Source organism: Salvelinus namaycush, chromosome 4 (assembly GCF_016432855.1).
Source record: "Salvelinus namaycush isolate Seneca chromosome 4, SaNama_1.0, whole genome shotgun sequence".
Taxonomy (NCBI): domain Eukaryota; kingdom Metazoa; phylum Chordata; class Actinopteri; order Salmoniformes; family Salmonidae; genus Salvelinus; species Salvelinus namaycush.
Window position 1 is genome coordinate 7,368,261 of NC_052310.1, and position 17,550 is coordinate 7,385,810.

General features: G+C 42.5%; 1 protein-coding gene across 3 annotated transcripts; it reads right to left on the bottom strand.

Annotated features, from left to right (window-relative positions):
• Window positions 1-364: 364 nt before the first annotated feature.
• On the bottom strand, window positions 365-14,661 carry LOC120046108 (E3 ubiquitin-protein ligase TRIM39-like). 3 transcript variants are annotated; one of them, XM_038991067.1, is made up of 2 exons: window positions 14,644-14,661; window positions 365-2,591 (listed from the first exon to the last, which is right to left on the bottom strand). In XM_038991067.1, exon 2 carries the CDS (start codon window positions 2,587-2,589, stop codon window positions 901-903), a length of 1,689 nt encoding a protein of 562 aa, XP_038846995.1. In that variant the 5' UTR covers window positions 2,590-2,591; window positions 14,644-14,661; the 3' UTR covers window positions 365-900. The 3 variants fall into 3 exon arrangements, with proteins under 3 accessions (XP_038846995.1, XP_038846993.1, XP_038846994.1); XM_038991065.1 differs by lacking the exon at window positions 14,644-14,661 and adding an exon at window positions 11,386-11,489; XM_038991066.1 differs by lacking the exon at window positions 14,644-14,661 and adding an exon at window positions 6,287-6,332.
• Between the last annotated feature and the right edge of the window lie 2,889 nt (window positions 14,662-17,550).

A 17,550-nucleotide genomic window follows, 5' to 3' on the forward strand; every position in this document is an offset into this window, starting at 1 on the left:
CCCACACAGTATCTGTCATGTAGACTAGCCTCCCCACACAGTATCTGTCATGTAGACTAGCCTCCCCACACAGTATCTGTCATGTAGACTAGCCTCCCCACACAGTATCTGTCATGTAGACTAGCCTCCCCGCACAGTATCTGTCATGTAGACTAGCCTCCCCGCACAGTATCTGTCATGTAGACTCCACACACAGTATCTGTCATGTAGACTAGCCTCCCCACACAGTATCTGTCATGTAGACTAGACTCCTCACACAGTATCTGCCAGCGGGTGGCTAGAGCGAACGTGTCAAGACCAGAGCAGGCACCTTTAACGCTATTTAAATCAGTGGAGCTGAAAATGTGATGGAAACACATTGAACTTTAGATTTTTATTCGGTATATGAAAACTTAAGCAAAAAAAAGTACATTTTGTGTGCACTGTCATCATGCACTGATTTTGATCTGCAACAAGTCAGTTAGGTGGAAACATTCCACTGGTGTGAAAATGTGCATATTTTCTATATGCAGATTCTAGAATATATTTGCATGAAAATCTTTCACCAATTGGATGGAAACCTAGTTCATGATTGGGACTGAGACACTAATTTCTGACGATTCAATAGTCTGTTTAAGGCTTACTTACAGTTGAATTTGAAAGTGGGTAGACTGACTACTCATTGGTGTTCAATATAATGTTCAGTCATTTTAATTGCAGTGCAAAAACAAAACAGTGCACAGCCGTGCATCTAGATCCAGGTGCTGGCAGGAACAAGTGGTATTCAAAAACAAGTGTAGAAATCACAAGAGAAGACAGGCTTAAGCACTTATTTATATTTTACATTAACAAACAAGTTTCGTTTTCAGCGTCGTCAGGTTGGTAATATGTTACATTGCCGATTCTGTGTTGCTTAAACCTCTATGGCCTTATTGGACTCTGATTAAGTCTGTGTAAATGATTGATTGGAGTAATGACCAATGGAGCAGACGTTTGAACTCCAAAATCAAAACCACCAAGGTTAAGGTATGGATAGAGTTTTTCAGTGAAGGTGCAGCCAATGAAAGAGTAGATATGAGACGTGGCCTCCACATTATAGAAGGAGATCCGACCCCCCTCAAAATCCACAAACACCCCCACTTTCTGGGGCTTCTCAATGAAGAGAGTTAGAGAAGGAGAGTTGTTGGCCCGACACCTATCCCCTTTCCTGAGTTCCACAGTCCAGAATCCATTCTTAGGGCTCAGTGAACACAACCCAGTCCTCTCGATGGACTCTCTGGCCACTCCTAACTTCCAGGAAACCCTCCCCTTCACCTGCACCTCATAGTAGAATTTTCCAGAGGAGTAGCCCCGTTTTCCCAAGACAGAGCGACTCCAAAGAAACCTACCTGGGTTGTCAGGGAGATTCATTCTTCTAACTCCCTTTCTCACCCGTTTCCTGTCCTTGGATACGACAACCCTTTCATATGCTGTATCAGGGTCCAGAATCACATCCACAGCATACTGCTGCATCTTCTTCAGATTGATGTCATGAAAGTGCGCCACTGCTTTAGTGCATCTTTCAGAAAAGAATCTCACAATCGTCTCCAGCCTAGACAAGGAATTTATCAAAACTCTCCCCACATTCCCCACACACGTCTCACTGTAAACACTGATCTCAGACCAGTCCTTGATGTTTGGAGGGGTACACAGGGATGGGAAGGTCTGGAGGAGGTGGAGGTGGTCCTCAGTGTGTGAGAGCTGTTCCAACTCAGTGTGTCTCCTACGTAGGTCAGTGATTTCCTGCTCCAGCTCTTTAATAAACCCTTCAGCCCGATTCTCTGCTGCTTTCTGCTTCTTCTCAACCTCCTCAATGAACTCAGCCTTGCGTTCCTCAATGGAATCAATCAGATCACTGAAGACCTGCAGGCTGTCGGCCATCTCGCACTGTGTATCTCTCTTGCTGAGCTCTACTGAGTGTTTGACATTCTGAACATTCTCTAGTTGTTCCCTGATCATCTGCCGTATCTGTTGCTTCGTCTTCCACAGCTGAACCTTCCTCTCTCCACACTCTTCTTCTAGAGGGACGGTGTGGTGATTCTTGTGGTCTGTCTCAATGCAGAACTGACACACACACGTCTGGTCGGTCCTACAGAACAGCTCCAGCAGTCTGTCATGCTTCTTACACATCCTGTCTTCCAGGTTCTCCACGGGGTCTATTAGCTTGTGCCTTTTCAGGCCGGTGACTCTCTGATGAGGCTGCAGGTGAGTCTCACAGAAAGAGGTTTGACACTCCAGGCAGGACTTCAGAGCCTTACACCGTTTTCCAGTGCAAACATCACAGACCATTTCTCTAAGCGAAGGGAGGGACTCATCTAGGTCTCCCGCTCTCTTCCGCTTAAAATAATCTGCAACATCCCTGAGTGTTGTGTTGGTTTTTAGCTGAAGTCTTCTGTTGAATTTATGCTTGCACAGTGGACACTGGCACAGGTCAGTGGTATCCCAGTATCCGCTGATACAGGCCTCGCAGAAGTTGTGTCCACATGGAGTGGAGACAGGCTCAGTGAACACATCCAGACAGATAGAGCACTGGAACTGAACTTCAGACATGAGACGGCTAGAGGACGCCATTTCTGGAACACAAAATAACAACTATAAAAATACTTACTAGAACGAGTCAGCGTTATACAGTAATTCACTTCCTGGAATGAGTCAGCGGTATACAGTAATTCACTTCCTGGAATGAGTCAGCGTTATACACTAATTCACATCCTATAATGAGTCAGCGTTATACAGTAATTCACTTTCTGAATACTAAATGTATTGTTAGATGTAAGACCATTTTTGTAGTGATATCAAAACAATTGACATTTTTTACACAATTTTTAGAGATAGACAAAGTTTTTATCATAAAGAGAAGAGGTTAACAAAAGAGTCTATTGTACTATTACCCAGGTACATGCAATCAACTTTCTAACTATGTATTAAATGGGGCAATCAGATTTAAAATAACTATAGATAGCCATGGGCCAATGCCTCATGAGCTTAGTTCAACTGTCTTACCGCAACAAAACACAAAATATTAACTTGTTTTACTCCATTGTTTGTAAACAACGTAAATTGTAAAAAATAAAAAATAAAATAAAAAATAACATACAAATAAATAGAGCTTGAAAAAATTATTTTGATGACAATGGTTACATTTGTCCAGCCCACAAAAAGTGTAATGGTAACCGCTTTTCTGCTGTTTCAATCTCAGATTTCCCCTTTAAAGCGGCAATTAGCAGTTGAAACCATAACAAAGCATTTTCCCCGCCACTGTTTCACTAAAAAGCTGAGAGATGGGGCTGGTGAAATACATTATCTAACCACTGTCAAATTAATTGACAGAGCTATGGATGCAAGGACTGACTGTCCATGATGTCAAAATGATAGTTTTAACCATGTTATGAGGCTATATAGTGCGTGTTTACATTGTTTATATACACTGGGGTAAAACTAGTCAATTTTAGCAACTCGGGTGTATTTACATACACTAGCATTGCATTCAATTGTTTTGGCTTGCACAAAACAGCCCGCGGGAAGCCAGAAGTTAAATACAATTCCAGTTTAACTTAATGTGCCGGAGGGCAGTACGGTTGGTCATTATACAGGGAGAATTTGAGACAAAATATCTAAACGATCGTATTATCAAACAGACTTCCCAAATGTAGGTTAACCGACTAACCGGTGCCCCCGGACATAGACTCTGTACCGGTACTCCCTGTATATAGCCTCGCTATTGTTATTTTACTGCTGCTCTTTAATAATTTGTTACTCTTATTTCTTATTGTTAAGGTATTTTTTATTTTTTCAACTGCATTGTTGGTTAAGGGCTTGTAATTAAGCATTTCACTGTAAGGTCTACACCTGTTGTATTCGGCACATGTGACAAATACAATTTGATTTAGTCTGTTGTAGACCTACTTCCTCTCTGCTTAGCTCATGTCAAAATGAAAGTCCCGAAAAGTTAATTATTTTTATAGAAGTAGGACTTCTATTTTTACATGAGCTAAGCAGAGAGGAAGTGGGTCTACAACAGACCCAAGTTTGGAAAATCTGTTTAATCATATGATCCTTTAGATATTTTGGCTGCATTCCAAACACTTAACAGACATACCCTCTCCCTTCAGCACTCAAATTCAGTGGACACCTCTGATGAAGTCTGACGAGTTGACATTTGCAGGGCATGGGAACAATTAATACATTTAAAAATGACCGCTCTTGCCCGGAAATGTGTCACTCGTTCATCCCACGGTTGTGTTTTCAGTCATCCTGGAACTATCATTTGTGCCTTATATGCACAACAGTCAATTATGATTGCATTTAATATCTTGGACAACGCATCCCCAGACATCGAATGTTAGCCACCCTACTATATCAAGTAAATCGACAATTACAATGTGTAAGTGTGATGTCAGGGAAAGTTATGTGAGCAAGTTAACGTTTCCAAAAGCTAACCAAACAAAATCATTACTTTTATGATACGTGTTTGAGCCGTCATGTGCATTAGTAGCACAATTTAACTTATTTACATTTGTTTTTGCTTACACTTGTATGTTGACTTCTCCATATAAAATGTTGGTTTTAAGTTTTGGCTGACATGTCTTAGCGGATGCATGCATGAATTGAATTATGGGGCGTTTCAGGCCCGGAGGGAACATAATTGTACACTCGCAAATTTGATCAAAAACGAAGGCCGAGGGGCTTATGTTGCCAACTTCCCTTGCTTGACTAATCATTTGGACCAGCGATAAAGATGGCCGCGGGGATTCCCCCAAGGGCGTAAGGTGAGAGTAAATGGAGGAGGATGTCTTTTATGAGTTTGAAACAGCCTTCGGCTGACACACACTATCCCCTCAACCCTCAAATGAAGTGGACACTTCTGATGATGTATCATGACATCTGACGAGTATACACTTGCAGGGCGAGGGAGGAAGGATTTTTAAATTGACCACCCTTGGCTGGAAATTCGTCACTCGTTCATCCCGCGATGATTGTGTTTTCAGCCACCGGTAGCTTGTGGGTGCTTTATATGTGCTACAGTCAATTATGATTACATGTCTAATTATATTAACTTTATAATTATTAATATACACCTACTGTATGATAGCTAGCAAATTAATTAGCTAACTAATGTTAGCCTGCCTAGCAACTTCTAAAGGAAAATGTTTTATTTCTACAATTTCCAAAAGCTAACCAAACAAAAACATCATTACTTTTATGAGACGTATTTGTGCATTAGTAGCCAAATTTCTAACTTATTTACATTCGTTTTTACTTACACTTGTATGTTGACTCCATATTGACGTTGAGGTTTTAAGTTAAGTTTTGGCAGACTTTTCTTAGCGGATGTTAGTGATGGGTCTTTCGCGAACGAGTCAGCTCTAATAGGCTAACCACACCGCTCGCGCACGTTGCAAAATAAATTTTGAAATCTATGTTATTCAATTGCACCCACACTGCTCGCGAGCGTCTGCGTTGCCAAGGGCTAAAATAGAACTCCTTTCTATTTCTGATGCAGATCGCGCTGCAAGTCCTGCCTCTCCCATCTCCTCATTGGTTTATAGAAGCAGGTACCCATGTGCCATCTCCTCATTGGATATACCCACGTGGGTGATTGAAAGATGAACTGTGTTGCCGGTCGGTGTAGTAATACTATGAAAGTTTAAATGCCAATCACCATATAAGTTCAAAGATGAAAAAGCCTGGAAGGAGGAAAGATGACTAGAAATGATTCGGTTGACCGTTTTATATGTGGATAAATTGTCGGAGTAGAGGACCTTGTGCATTTCAGGTGAAATAACAACTCAATGGTTTATATCCCAGGACAAATTAGCTAGCAACAGCAAGCTAGCTAAATAGGCCAAATTAGCTAGCAAGTGCAAGCTAACTAGCTAAATTGCCATAAATGTTTAATGCTTTTTGACCTGTTCCCAAATTAACGCAATTGGTTTAGAGTTTGTTTTGATATTTTAACCTGCGTGACGTGATCGCTTTTGGTGTAGGGGGACAAAATAAATGTATGCACGATGGCGCACGTGCGCAGCCGGTTTGGGTTCCGTGTAAGAACCAGCTCTTGTAGGTGAAACTTGGGAGCCTGCTCGCATATCAGAAGACCCGAATCTATTTATAAAAATATGAAAAATTAAGATACGAATAATCAAAAGATTGAAATGAATAGAATGAACTAACTTAAAGAACAAAAAAATAAACAAAACAATATAGGCCTAAATGCTCAAGCGCACACACATTCGTTCTGATTGTCTGCTCAGACTAACAGCCTCACCTGTTGTTCCTGTCAATCAGACACGCAGCTTCAACCAATGAACCAAAGATGCGTGAGGGAGTGCCGAGCCAACTCACTCACAGTCAAACACTTAGCAGCCGAAGAGAGAGAGGAAGGACAGCTGTGAAAACAACAGCTGGAAATGAGTAGGAAGCACAGTAGCATTTGGATGCATTTGAACTTCTTTGGGATAGGGGGCAGCATTTTCACTTTTGGATGAAAAGCATGCCCAGAGTAAACTGCCTGCTACTCAGACCCAGTTGCTAATATATGCATATTGTTAGTATATTTGGATAGAAAACACTCTGAAGTTTCTAAAACTGTTTGAATGATGTCTATGAGTATAACATAACTCATATGGCAGGCGAAAACCTGAGAAAAATCCAACCAGGAAGTGGGAAATCTGAGGTTTGTAGTTTTTCAACTCATCGTCTATCGAATATACAGTGTCTATGGGGTCATATTGCACTTCCTAAGGCTTCCACTAGATGTCAACAGTCTTTAGAACCTTGTTTGATGCTTCTACTGTAAAGGAGGGGGGAATGGGAGCTGAATGAGTCAGAGGTCTGCCAGAGAGGCATGAGCTGACCACGTGCGTTCATGTGAGAGCGACCTGCGTTCCATTGCAATTCTAAAGACAAAGGAATTCTCCGGTTGGAACATTATTAAAGATTTATGTTAAAAACATCCTAAAGATTGATTCTATACATCGTTTGACATGTTTCCACGGACTGTAACAAAACTTTTTGACTTTTCGTCTGGACCTAGTGATCGCGCGTCATGAATTTGGTTTTGTCAAGGCACGAACAACAAGGAGGTATTTGGACATAAATGGACTTTATCGAACTAAACAAACATTTATTGTGGAACTGGGATTCCTGGGAGTGCATTCTGATGAAGATCATCAAAGGTAAGTGAATATTTTTAATGCTATTTCTGACTTCTGTTGATTCCGCAACATGGCGGGTATATGTTTGGCTTGTTTTGGTCTCTGAGCGCCGTACTCAGATTATTGCATGGTTTGCTTTTTCCATAAAGCTTTTTTGAAATCTGATAAAGAGGTTGCATTAAGGACAAGTATATCTATAATTCTATGCATAATACTTGTATCTTTTATCAAAGTTTATTATGAGTATTTCTGTAAATTGATGTGGCTCTGTGCAAATTCACAGGATGTTTTGGAGGCAAAGCCAAATGTAAACTGAGGTTTTTGGATATAAATATGAACTCGATCGAACAAAACATACATGTATTGTGTAACATGTTGTCCCGGGAGTGTCATCTGATGAAGAATATCAAAGGTTAGTGATTCATTTTATCTCTATTTCTGCTTTTTGTGACTCCTCTCTTTGGTTTGAAAATGGCTGTATGCTTTCTGTGGCTAGTTGCTGACCTAACATAATGATGTGCTTTCGCCGAAAAGCCTTTTGAAATTGGACACTGCGGTTGGATTAACGAGAAGTTTATCTTTAAAATGGTGTCTAATACTTGTATGTTTGAGAAACTTGAATTATGAGATTTCTGTTGATTGAATTTGGCGCCCTGCAATTTCATTGGCTGTTGGCGAGGGGTTTCGCTAGCGGAACGGGGTTCTGCTAGCGGAACCCCGTTCCCAGACAGGTTAATAATGTAGACAATGTTAGAGCACAGTGTAGAATTTGCCAAAACCTAAATCTCATATAAAGACGGTTCTTCGCACAACCTACACCGGCATATGCGAACTGTGCACCCAACTGTGAAGCTAGCTGTAGCGGAGCTACGAGAAACTAGTGGGCCTGCTAGGGATAGTGTTAGAGCTGGCACCTCCACACGTGGAGTTAAATCCACTCAGCCAAGTAGGCCTACTCAACGACCCACAGCAACGCAGTCTTCTATGGACCAGTTTATGCCAAAGTTTATGTCAGTAGCAAAACAAGGCCAAATTGATATTGCATTGGCTAAAACGATTGCCACCGATTTCCAGCAATTTTTGATCATGGAGGACAGAGGTTTTAGAAATCATAGCAATAGTCTAAATCCAATGTACACAATTTCAAGCAGGAAAACCCTTTCAAAATCACTTATTCCAAAACAGTAGGAGACCACACAGGCTACTGCAGTTTGCCTTACCACTGACTGCTGGACATCAAGGGTAACCACTTCTTACATGTCACTTCATTGAAGATTTTTCGATGTCTAGCTGTCTTCTGGACTGCCTTGAGTTCAGCGACAGACACACCTCAGAGAACTTGGCAGAGGAACTGTTGAAAGTGGCCAGAGAATGGCAAGTAGATGGAAAAGTGGTCTGTTGTGTTAGCTAACATAACCAAAGACATGAAAATGTTAAAATGGACCCATCATCCATGTCTTGCCCACATAATCAACCTGATAGTAAGAGATGCTCTGAAGGTGATGAAGCCCACTGGACAAAGTGAAAGCAGATGTGGAATACTTTAACAGGAGCACAGTAGGTGCTGAAAAACTAAAGTCTACACAACGCCCGATGGGGATGCCTGAGCTGAGGCCTAAACAAGACTACAAGGTGGAATTCAACATTTTATATGTTTAAAAAAAAATGTTTCACCCCCTTTTCTCCCTTATTTCGTGGAATCCATTTGGTAGTAGTTACTGTCTTGTCTCATCGCTGCAACTCCCGTACGGCCTCAGGAGAGGCGAAGGTCGAGAGCCGTGCGTCCTCCGAAACACAACCCAACCAAGCCGCGCTGCTTCTTGACACAATGCACATCCAACCCGGAAACCAGCCGCACCAATGTGTCGGAGGAAACACCGTACACCTTGCGACACCTTGCGACCGTGTCAGTGTGCACTGCGCCCGGCCCGCCACAGGAGTCGCTAGTGTGCGATGAGACAAGGATATCCCTGCCGGCCAAACCCTCCCTAACCCAGACGTCGCTGGGCCAATTGTGTGCTGCCCCATGGGCCTCCCGGTCATGGCCGGCTGCGACAGAGCATGAGCGCGAACCCAGAATCTCTGATGGCACAGCTAGCACTGCGATGCAGTGCGCCACCCGGGAGGCTGAACATTTTATATGTTGAAGCGGTTTTTTGAGTCAAAGGATGCCATCATCTCTACCCTGGCCATTGTCAATACCCCTGTTGATGCTCTAACCCAAGAGGAATGGGAGATGGAGGAAAGAGGTGTGCAGAGTCCTGGAACCTTTTGAGCAGGTCACTGTGGAGATCAGGAGAGAGGTACAGTAAGCAGTTATTACCACATCATTATTTAATCCAGTATTATATATGTATATATGTATATGAGCAGTAGATGAGAATGTAGTATCAGTAGACAAAACATGAACCTGAACTAATAAGTTACTGTTCTCTCTTTTCAGCTATGTGACAGCCTCAAAAATGATACTCCTGTGTAAGGGTCTGCAGCGAATCACAGCCAGCCGCCAGAGAGAAGCAAATGTAACCACAGGACATGTGACAGAGTTGATGGACACCCTATGTTCATCAATGGACAGAAAGTTCCACAGAATGGAAAATAATCACGTGCTATTAGAAACCGCTGCAATTGACCCAAGGTTTAAGAAGTTAGCCTTCAGTGATGCCAGAGCGATTGATGAGGCTCTTCAAAGAATAACCTCAGCAGCAGGGAGGGACAGTCCCAGCAGAGCTGGCTCAGGCACCAGGGCAACAGGAAGAAGAGGGATCAGATGGAGCAGAAGCACCAGCAGTAGTGCCACAAACCTCTGCTTTTGGATGCTGTTTGACAAGAGAGCAACTGGGGATGCAGCACGAAAGAATCCCTCAGCAGATGCCATAATGGAGGTCCGATCCTATTTGGAGGAGCTTCTCCAAAGATCTGCAGATCCTCTGAGCTGGTTGAAGAACAAGGCCTCTGTCTACCCACAGCTTACTAAAGTCATGACAGGGAGACTCTGCATAGTGGCCACATCTGTTCCCTCAGAGGGTCTTCTCGAAAACGGGACAAATAATTACTGAGAGAAGAAACCGCATCAGCCCCTCGAAAGTGAGGCAGCTTTCATTACTGAATGCAAATCTCTCATAAAAGCAAAATATGGTCAGCGTCACTGTGTGCTGCTGGTTATAACATGGCAATAACGAAGAGAGAAAAGAGGGACCAGTTTAATGTTTTAAGTGGGATGCTGCAGTTTAGCAAATTGTTATTTATTTTTCTTTGATATGGTGCAATATTCTATTATTATGTTGTTCAGATTGTATTCATTTTGAATGGTTAGATTTATATGTACTTTGTTTATATACTTTAAAAAGTTATACTTTAAATATACTTTTTCATAACAAACCAATGCATTTTTAAATACATTGTGGTTAAGATAGAGTATGATTTAATTTAATAATAATTGTTTTAACACCAATCATGGTCAAACTATCGCAAACTGTTTGACTTGAAAAAATACAAAACATATTTTTTTTAAAGAGCCGTTTGGGAGCAAAAAGAGCTGGAATGCCCATCGCTAGCGGATGTCCAATCATCTTGAATTTAATTATGGAGCGTTTCAGGCCCGGAGTGAACATAATTGTACACTCGCAAACTTCACTAAAAACGAGGGCTGAGGGCCTTACGTTGTAAACTTCCCTTGCGTGGCTCATAATTTGGACCAACGACAAAATTTGTCCACGGGTATTCCCCCAAGGGCTGAGGGTTTTAGGCCGAGGGCTATCTACTTTGAGTTTGAAATGCAGCCTTTGTATCAAATAGCCCGGTAATAATGACCAACCGTCCTGCCCGGTGACTGTTTTTGTGCAACCCAATACAATTGAAAGCAACGCTTGTGTATGTAAATACACCCGCGTTGCTAAAAGCAGCTAGAGTAAAACAACTCATATTGGGTTCTGATGGAGTACGATAGTTGAACTAAGCTCACCAGGCATTTATTACATTATTCAATAATCAGTAATATGTCTTATTCATTTATAAGTCAAAACATGGATGTAAAACCTGCAGATTGCCCAATTACGGTTTGGAGAAGTTGATTTTTTAACTGATACTAGGCCGTCTATATGTTATTAGAATTTTCCAAAAGTGGAACACGGGAGGAAAAACAGGAAGTGCAGTGATTATGGCAGAATTCCACACGTCCAGGTAAATCTCTGTTTCTCTCTTTACTCACCTGAGTGTGCTTACTCCTCTTTGTCTTGACGAAAGGTAAACGTTGTGTAGCTTGCGTAAAGAGTAGGAGAGACTTCGTCACCATGTGCAAAATGGCATCCACACTCAACTCATCCCTGCTCTGCTGCTCTTAAAGGGGCAGAGTTATTTTTTTAGAGTCAGGCTGTTTTCAAACCATACCAGGGCACTCAACTCTTACCCTGCGAGGTTTGGAGACTGCTGTTTTTCTGTTTTGCACAACATGGTGTCCCAGGTCTAAATCAAATCCAATTTTATTTGTCACATGCGCCGATTACAACAGGTGAAATGCTTAATTATACAAGCCCTCAACCAACAGTGCAGTTCAAGAAAGAGTTAAGAAAATATTTACTAAGTAAAATAAAAAAGTAACACATAACAATAACGAGGCTATATACAGGGGGCACCGGTACAGATTAAATGTGCAGGGATACAGGTTAGTCGAGGTAATTTGTACATGTATGTAGGGGTAATGAATGGTAAGCTGATAAACAGCGAGTATTTTTTTGATTTCACCTTTATTTAACCAGGTAGGCCAGTTGAGAACAAGTTCTCATTTACAACTGCGACCGACAAAAAAACAACAACACAGAGTTACCCATAAACAAACGTACAGTTAATAACACAATAGAAAAATCTACGTACAGTGTGTGCAAATGTAGAAGAGTAGGGAGGTAAGGCAATAAATAGGCCATAGAGGCAAAATAATTACAATTTAGCATTTACACTGTGGTGATAGATGTAGCAGCAGTGTAAAAACAAAAGAGAGGGGGGGGAAATGAAAATAGTCCGGGTGGCCATTAAATTAAAAGTTCAGCAGCCTTATAGCTTGGGGGTAGAAGCTGTTCATGAGCCTTTTGGACCTCCGATACCGCTTCCCGTGCGTTAGCAGAGAGAACAGTCTATGACTTGGATGACTGCAGTGTTTGACAATTTTTTGGGCCTTCATCTGACATCGCCTTGTATATAGGTCCTGGATGACAGGAAGCTTGGTGCCAGTGATGTATTGGGCCAAACGCACTACCCTCTCTAGTGACTTGCAGTCAGATACTGAGCAGTTGCCATACCAGGTGGTGATGCAACTAGTCAGGATGCTCTCGATGGTGCAGTTGTAGAACTTTTTGAGGATCTGAGGACCCATGCCAAATCGTTTTAGTCTCCTGAGGGGGAAAAGGTGTTGTGGTGCCCTCTTCACGACTGTCTTGGTGTGTTTGGACCCAGATAGTTTGTTGGTGATGTGGACACCAAGGAACTTGAAACTCTTGACTTGAAGCCCTGTCGATGTAAATGAGGGCCTATTCGGCCCTCCTTTTCCTGTATTCCATAATCATCTCCTTTGTCTTGCGCACATTGAGGGAGAGGTTGTTGGTCCCTGATTAGAGGGGAACAATAAAAAAAATGCAGTGGAACTGGCTTTGATGTCCAGAGTTGAGTTTGAGGCCATAGACATTAAAACCTGTAGATAGTGATAGCACTGACGTCATCCATCTATTCATATGGAAAATACCCAATGGTGCATGAAGCCGCAAGTATTTGAATTTGAAGCGCGCCATATTGCTGAATGGGGCTGAATCACTGACATATAATAGATTAGTTAGTTGTTTATTAACATAACAACTAACTAATCTTTGTGGGCTATACTCGGCCTTGTCTCAGGATTGTAAGTTGGTGGTTGAAGATATCCCTCTAGTGGTGCGGGGGCTGTGCTTTGGCAAAGTGGGTGGGGTTATATCCTTCCTGTTTGGCCCTGTCCGGGGGTATCATCGGATAGGGCCACAGTGTCTCCTGACCCCTCCTGTCTCAGCCTCCAGTATTTATGCTGCAGTAGTTTATGTGTCGGGGGGCTAGGGTCAGTTGGTTATATCTGGAGTACTTCTCCTGTCTTATCCAGTGTCCTGTGTGAATTTAAGTATGCTCTCTCTAATTCTCTCCTTCTCTCTTTCTTTCTCTCTCTCGGAGGACCTGAGCCCTAGGATCATGCGTCAGGACTACCGGGCATGATGACTCCTTGCTGTCCCCAGTGCACCTGGCCTTGCTGCTGTTCCAGTTTCAACTGTTCTGCCTGCGGTTATGGAACCCTGACCTGTCCACCGGACGTGCTACCTGTCCCAGACCTGCTGTTTTCAACTCTTAATGATTGGCTATGAAAAGCCAACTGACATTTATTCCTGATTATTATTTGACCATGCTGGTCATTTATGAACATTTTGAACATCTTGGCCATGTTCTGTTATAATCTCCACCCGGCACAGCCAGAAGAGGACTGGCCACCCCTCATAGCCTGGTTCCTCTCTAGGTTTCTTCCTAGGTTTTGGCCTTTCTAGGGAGTTTTTCCCAGCCAACGTGCTTCTACACCTGCATTGCTTGCTGTTTGGGGTTTTAGGCTGGGTTTCTGTACAGCACTTCGAGATATTAGCTGATGTACGAAGGGCTATATAAAATAAACTTGATTTGATTTGTTTTGATAACAAACTTGTGCGCAACTATGGGGCAAAACAGATGGGGTTGGCTTAGATAGTTGACAACATGTAAACTATATTTTGTCTCCAATGTTTATTGAAAACAAATAAATTAGCAGAATGAGCACTTTCTCTCAAATACATCATTACAGTTGTTGGTTAGCTAGCTAGAGCATTTTACCCATATTATCATTGACATAATCAGTCAAAACACCAAGACATGGTATCAAGAACAAGATGAAACTAGCTACTTACGATTCCCCACATGGCAGTTCCTTGTCATTGTTGGTAGCTATCTGGCCATCCAGGGTCACAACTACTCAGACTTCTGCCCCATTGAAGCGTGCAAATTGATTTCCTGACATTGACATCTGACCCATCTATAAGAACAGGAGACTGGTTCCAAGACATCCACCCGTTGTTTCCAACAGAATCATTTTGACATTACATTTGAGTAATTTAGCAGACACTTTTATTCAGAGCAACTTACAGTAGTTAGTGGATACATTTTTGTACTTCTTCCTGTACTGGTCCCCCGTAGGAATTGAACCCAGAACCCTGGCATTGCAAGTGCGTTTCTCTACCAGCTGAGCCACAGGTTCACATATGCTGATTCATGGACCGTCTATATCTTCTTCTTCTTTTATGGTATATTGGCGATTGTGCGGGATGGAAACAGGATTCCCCCCCAAAAGTGGAACACGGGAGGAAAAACAGGAAGTGCAGTGATTATGGCAGAATTCCACACGTCCAGGTAAATCTCTGTTTCTCTCTTTACTCACCTGAGTGTGCTTACTCCTCTTTGTCTTGACGAAAGGTAAACGTTGTGTAGCTTGCGTAAAGAGTAGGAGAGACTTCGTCACCATGTGCAAAATGGCATCCACACTCAACTCATCCCTGCTCTGCTGCTCTTAAAGGGGCAGAGTTATTTTTTTAGAGTCAGGCTGTTTTCAAACCATACCAGGGCACTCAACTCTTACCCTGCGAGGTTTGGAGACTGCTGTTTTTCTGTTTTGCACAACATGGTGTCCCAGGTCTAAATCAAATCCAATTTTATTTGTCACATGCGCCGATTACAACAGGTGAAATGCTTAATTATACAAGCCCTCAACCAACAGTGCAGTTCAAGAAAGAGTTAAGAAAATATTTACTAAGTAAAATAAAAAAGTAACACATAACAATAACGAGGCTATATACAGGGGGCACCGGTACAGATTAAATGTGCAGGGATACAGGTTAGTCGAGGTAATTTGTACATGTATGTAGGGGTAATGAATGGTAAGCTGATAAACAGCGAGTATTTTTTTGATTTCACCTTTATTTAACCAGGTAGGCCAGTTGAGAACAAGTTCTCATTTACAACTGCGACCGACAAAAAAACAACAACACAGAGTTACCCATAAACAAACGTACAGTTAATAACACAATAGAAAAATCTACGTACAGTGTGTGCAAATGTAGAAGAGTAGGGAGGTAAGGCAATAAATAGGCCATAGAGGCAAAATAATTACAATTTAGCATTTACACTGTGGTGATAGATGTAGCAGCAGTGTAAAAACAAAAGAGAGGGGGGGGAAATGAAAATAGTCCGGGTGGCCATTAAATTAAAAGTTCAGCAGCCTTATAGCTTGGGGGTAGAAGCTGTTCATGAGCCTTTTGGACCTCCGATACCGCTTCCCGTGCGTTAGCAGAGAGAACAGTCTATGACTTGGATGACTGCAGTGTTTGACAATTTTTTGGGCCTTCATCTGACATCGCCTTGTATATAGGTCCTGGATGACAGGAAGCTTGGTGCCAGTGATGTATTGGGCCAAACGCACTACCCTCTCTAGTGACTTGCAGTCAGATACTGAGCAGTTGCCATACCAGGTGGTGATGCAACTAGTCAGGATGCTCTCGATGGTGCAGTTGTAGAACTTTTTGAGGATCTGAGGACCCATGCCAAATCGTTTTAGTCTCCTGAGGGGGAAAAGGTGTTGTGGTGCCCTCTTCACGACTGTCTTGGTGTGTTTGGACCCAGATAGTTTGTTGGTGATGTGGACACCAAGGAACTTGAAACTCTTGACTTGAAGCCCTGTCGATGTAAATGAGGGCCTATTCGGCCCTCCTTTTCCTGTATTCCATAATCATCTCCTTTGTCTTGCGCACATTGAGGGAGAGGTTGTTGGTCCCTGATTAGAGGGGAACAATAAAAAAAATGCAGTGGAACTGGCTTTGATGTCCAGAGTTGAGTTTGAGGCCATAGACATTAAAACCTGTAGATAGTGATAGCACTGACGTCATCCATCTATTCATATGGAAAATACCCAATGGTGCATGAAGCCGCAAGTATTTGAATTTGAAGCGCGCCATATTGCTGAATGGGGCTGAATCACTGACATATAATAGATTAGTTAGTTGTTTATTAACATAACAACTAACTAATCTTTGTGGGCTATACTCGGCCTTGTCTCAGGATTGTAAGTTGGTGGTTGAAGATATCCCTCTAGTGGTGCGGGGGCTGTGCTTTGGCAAAGTGGGTGGGGTTATATCCTTCCTGTTTGGCCCTGTCCGGGGGTATCATCGGATAGGGCCACAGTGTCTCCTGACCCCTCCTGTCTCAGCCTCCAGTATTTATGCTGCAGTAGTTTATGTGTCGGGGGGCTAGGGTCAGTTGGTTATATCTGGAGTACTTCTCCTGTCTTATCCAGTGTCCTGTGTGAATTTAAGTATGCTCTCTCTAATTCTCTCCTTCTCTCTTTCTTTCTCTCTCTCGGAGGACCTGAGCCCTAGGATCATGCGTCAGGACTACCGGGCATGATGACTCCTTGCTGTCCCCAGTGCACCTGGCCTTGCTGCTGTTCCAGTTTCAACTGTTCTGCCTGCGGTTATGGAACCCTGACCTGTCCACCGGACGTGCTACCTGTCCCAGACCTGCTGTTTTCAACTCTTAATGATTGGCTATGAAAAGCCAACTGACATTTATTCCTGATTATTATTTGACCATGCTGGTCATTTATGAACATTTTGAACATCTTGGCCATGTTCTGTTATAATCTCCACCCGGCACAGCCAGAAGAGGACTGGCCACCCCTCATAGCCTGGTTCCTCTCTAGGTTTCTTCCTAGGTTTTGGCCTTTCTAGGGAGTTTTTCCCAGCCAACGTGCTTCTACACCTGCATTGCTTGCTGTTTGGGGTTTTAGGCTGGGTTTCTGTACAGCACTTCGAGATATTAGCTGATGTACGAAGGGCTATATAAAATAAACTTGATTTGATTTGTTTTGATAACAAACTTGTGCGCAACTATGGGGCAAAACAGATGGGGTTGGCTTAGATAGTTGACAACATGTAAACTATATTTTGTCTCCAATGTTTATTGAAAACAAATAAATTAGCAGAATGAGCACTTTCTCTCAAATACATCATTACAGTTGTTGGTTAGCTAGCTAGAGCATTTTACCCATATTATCATTGACATAATCAGTCAAAACACCAAGACATGGTATCAAGAACAAGATGAAACTAGCTACTTACGATTCCCCACATGGCAGTTCCTTGTCATTGTTGGTAGCTATCTGGCCATCCAGGGTCACAACTACTCAGACTTCTGCCCCATTGAAGCGTGCAAATTGATTTCCTGACATTGACATCTGACCCATCTATAAGAACAGGAGACTGGTTCCAAGACATCCACCCGTTGTTTCCAACAG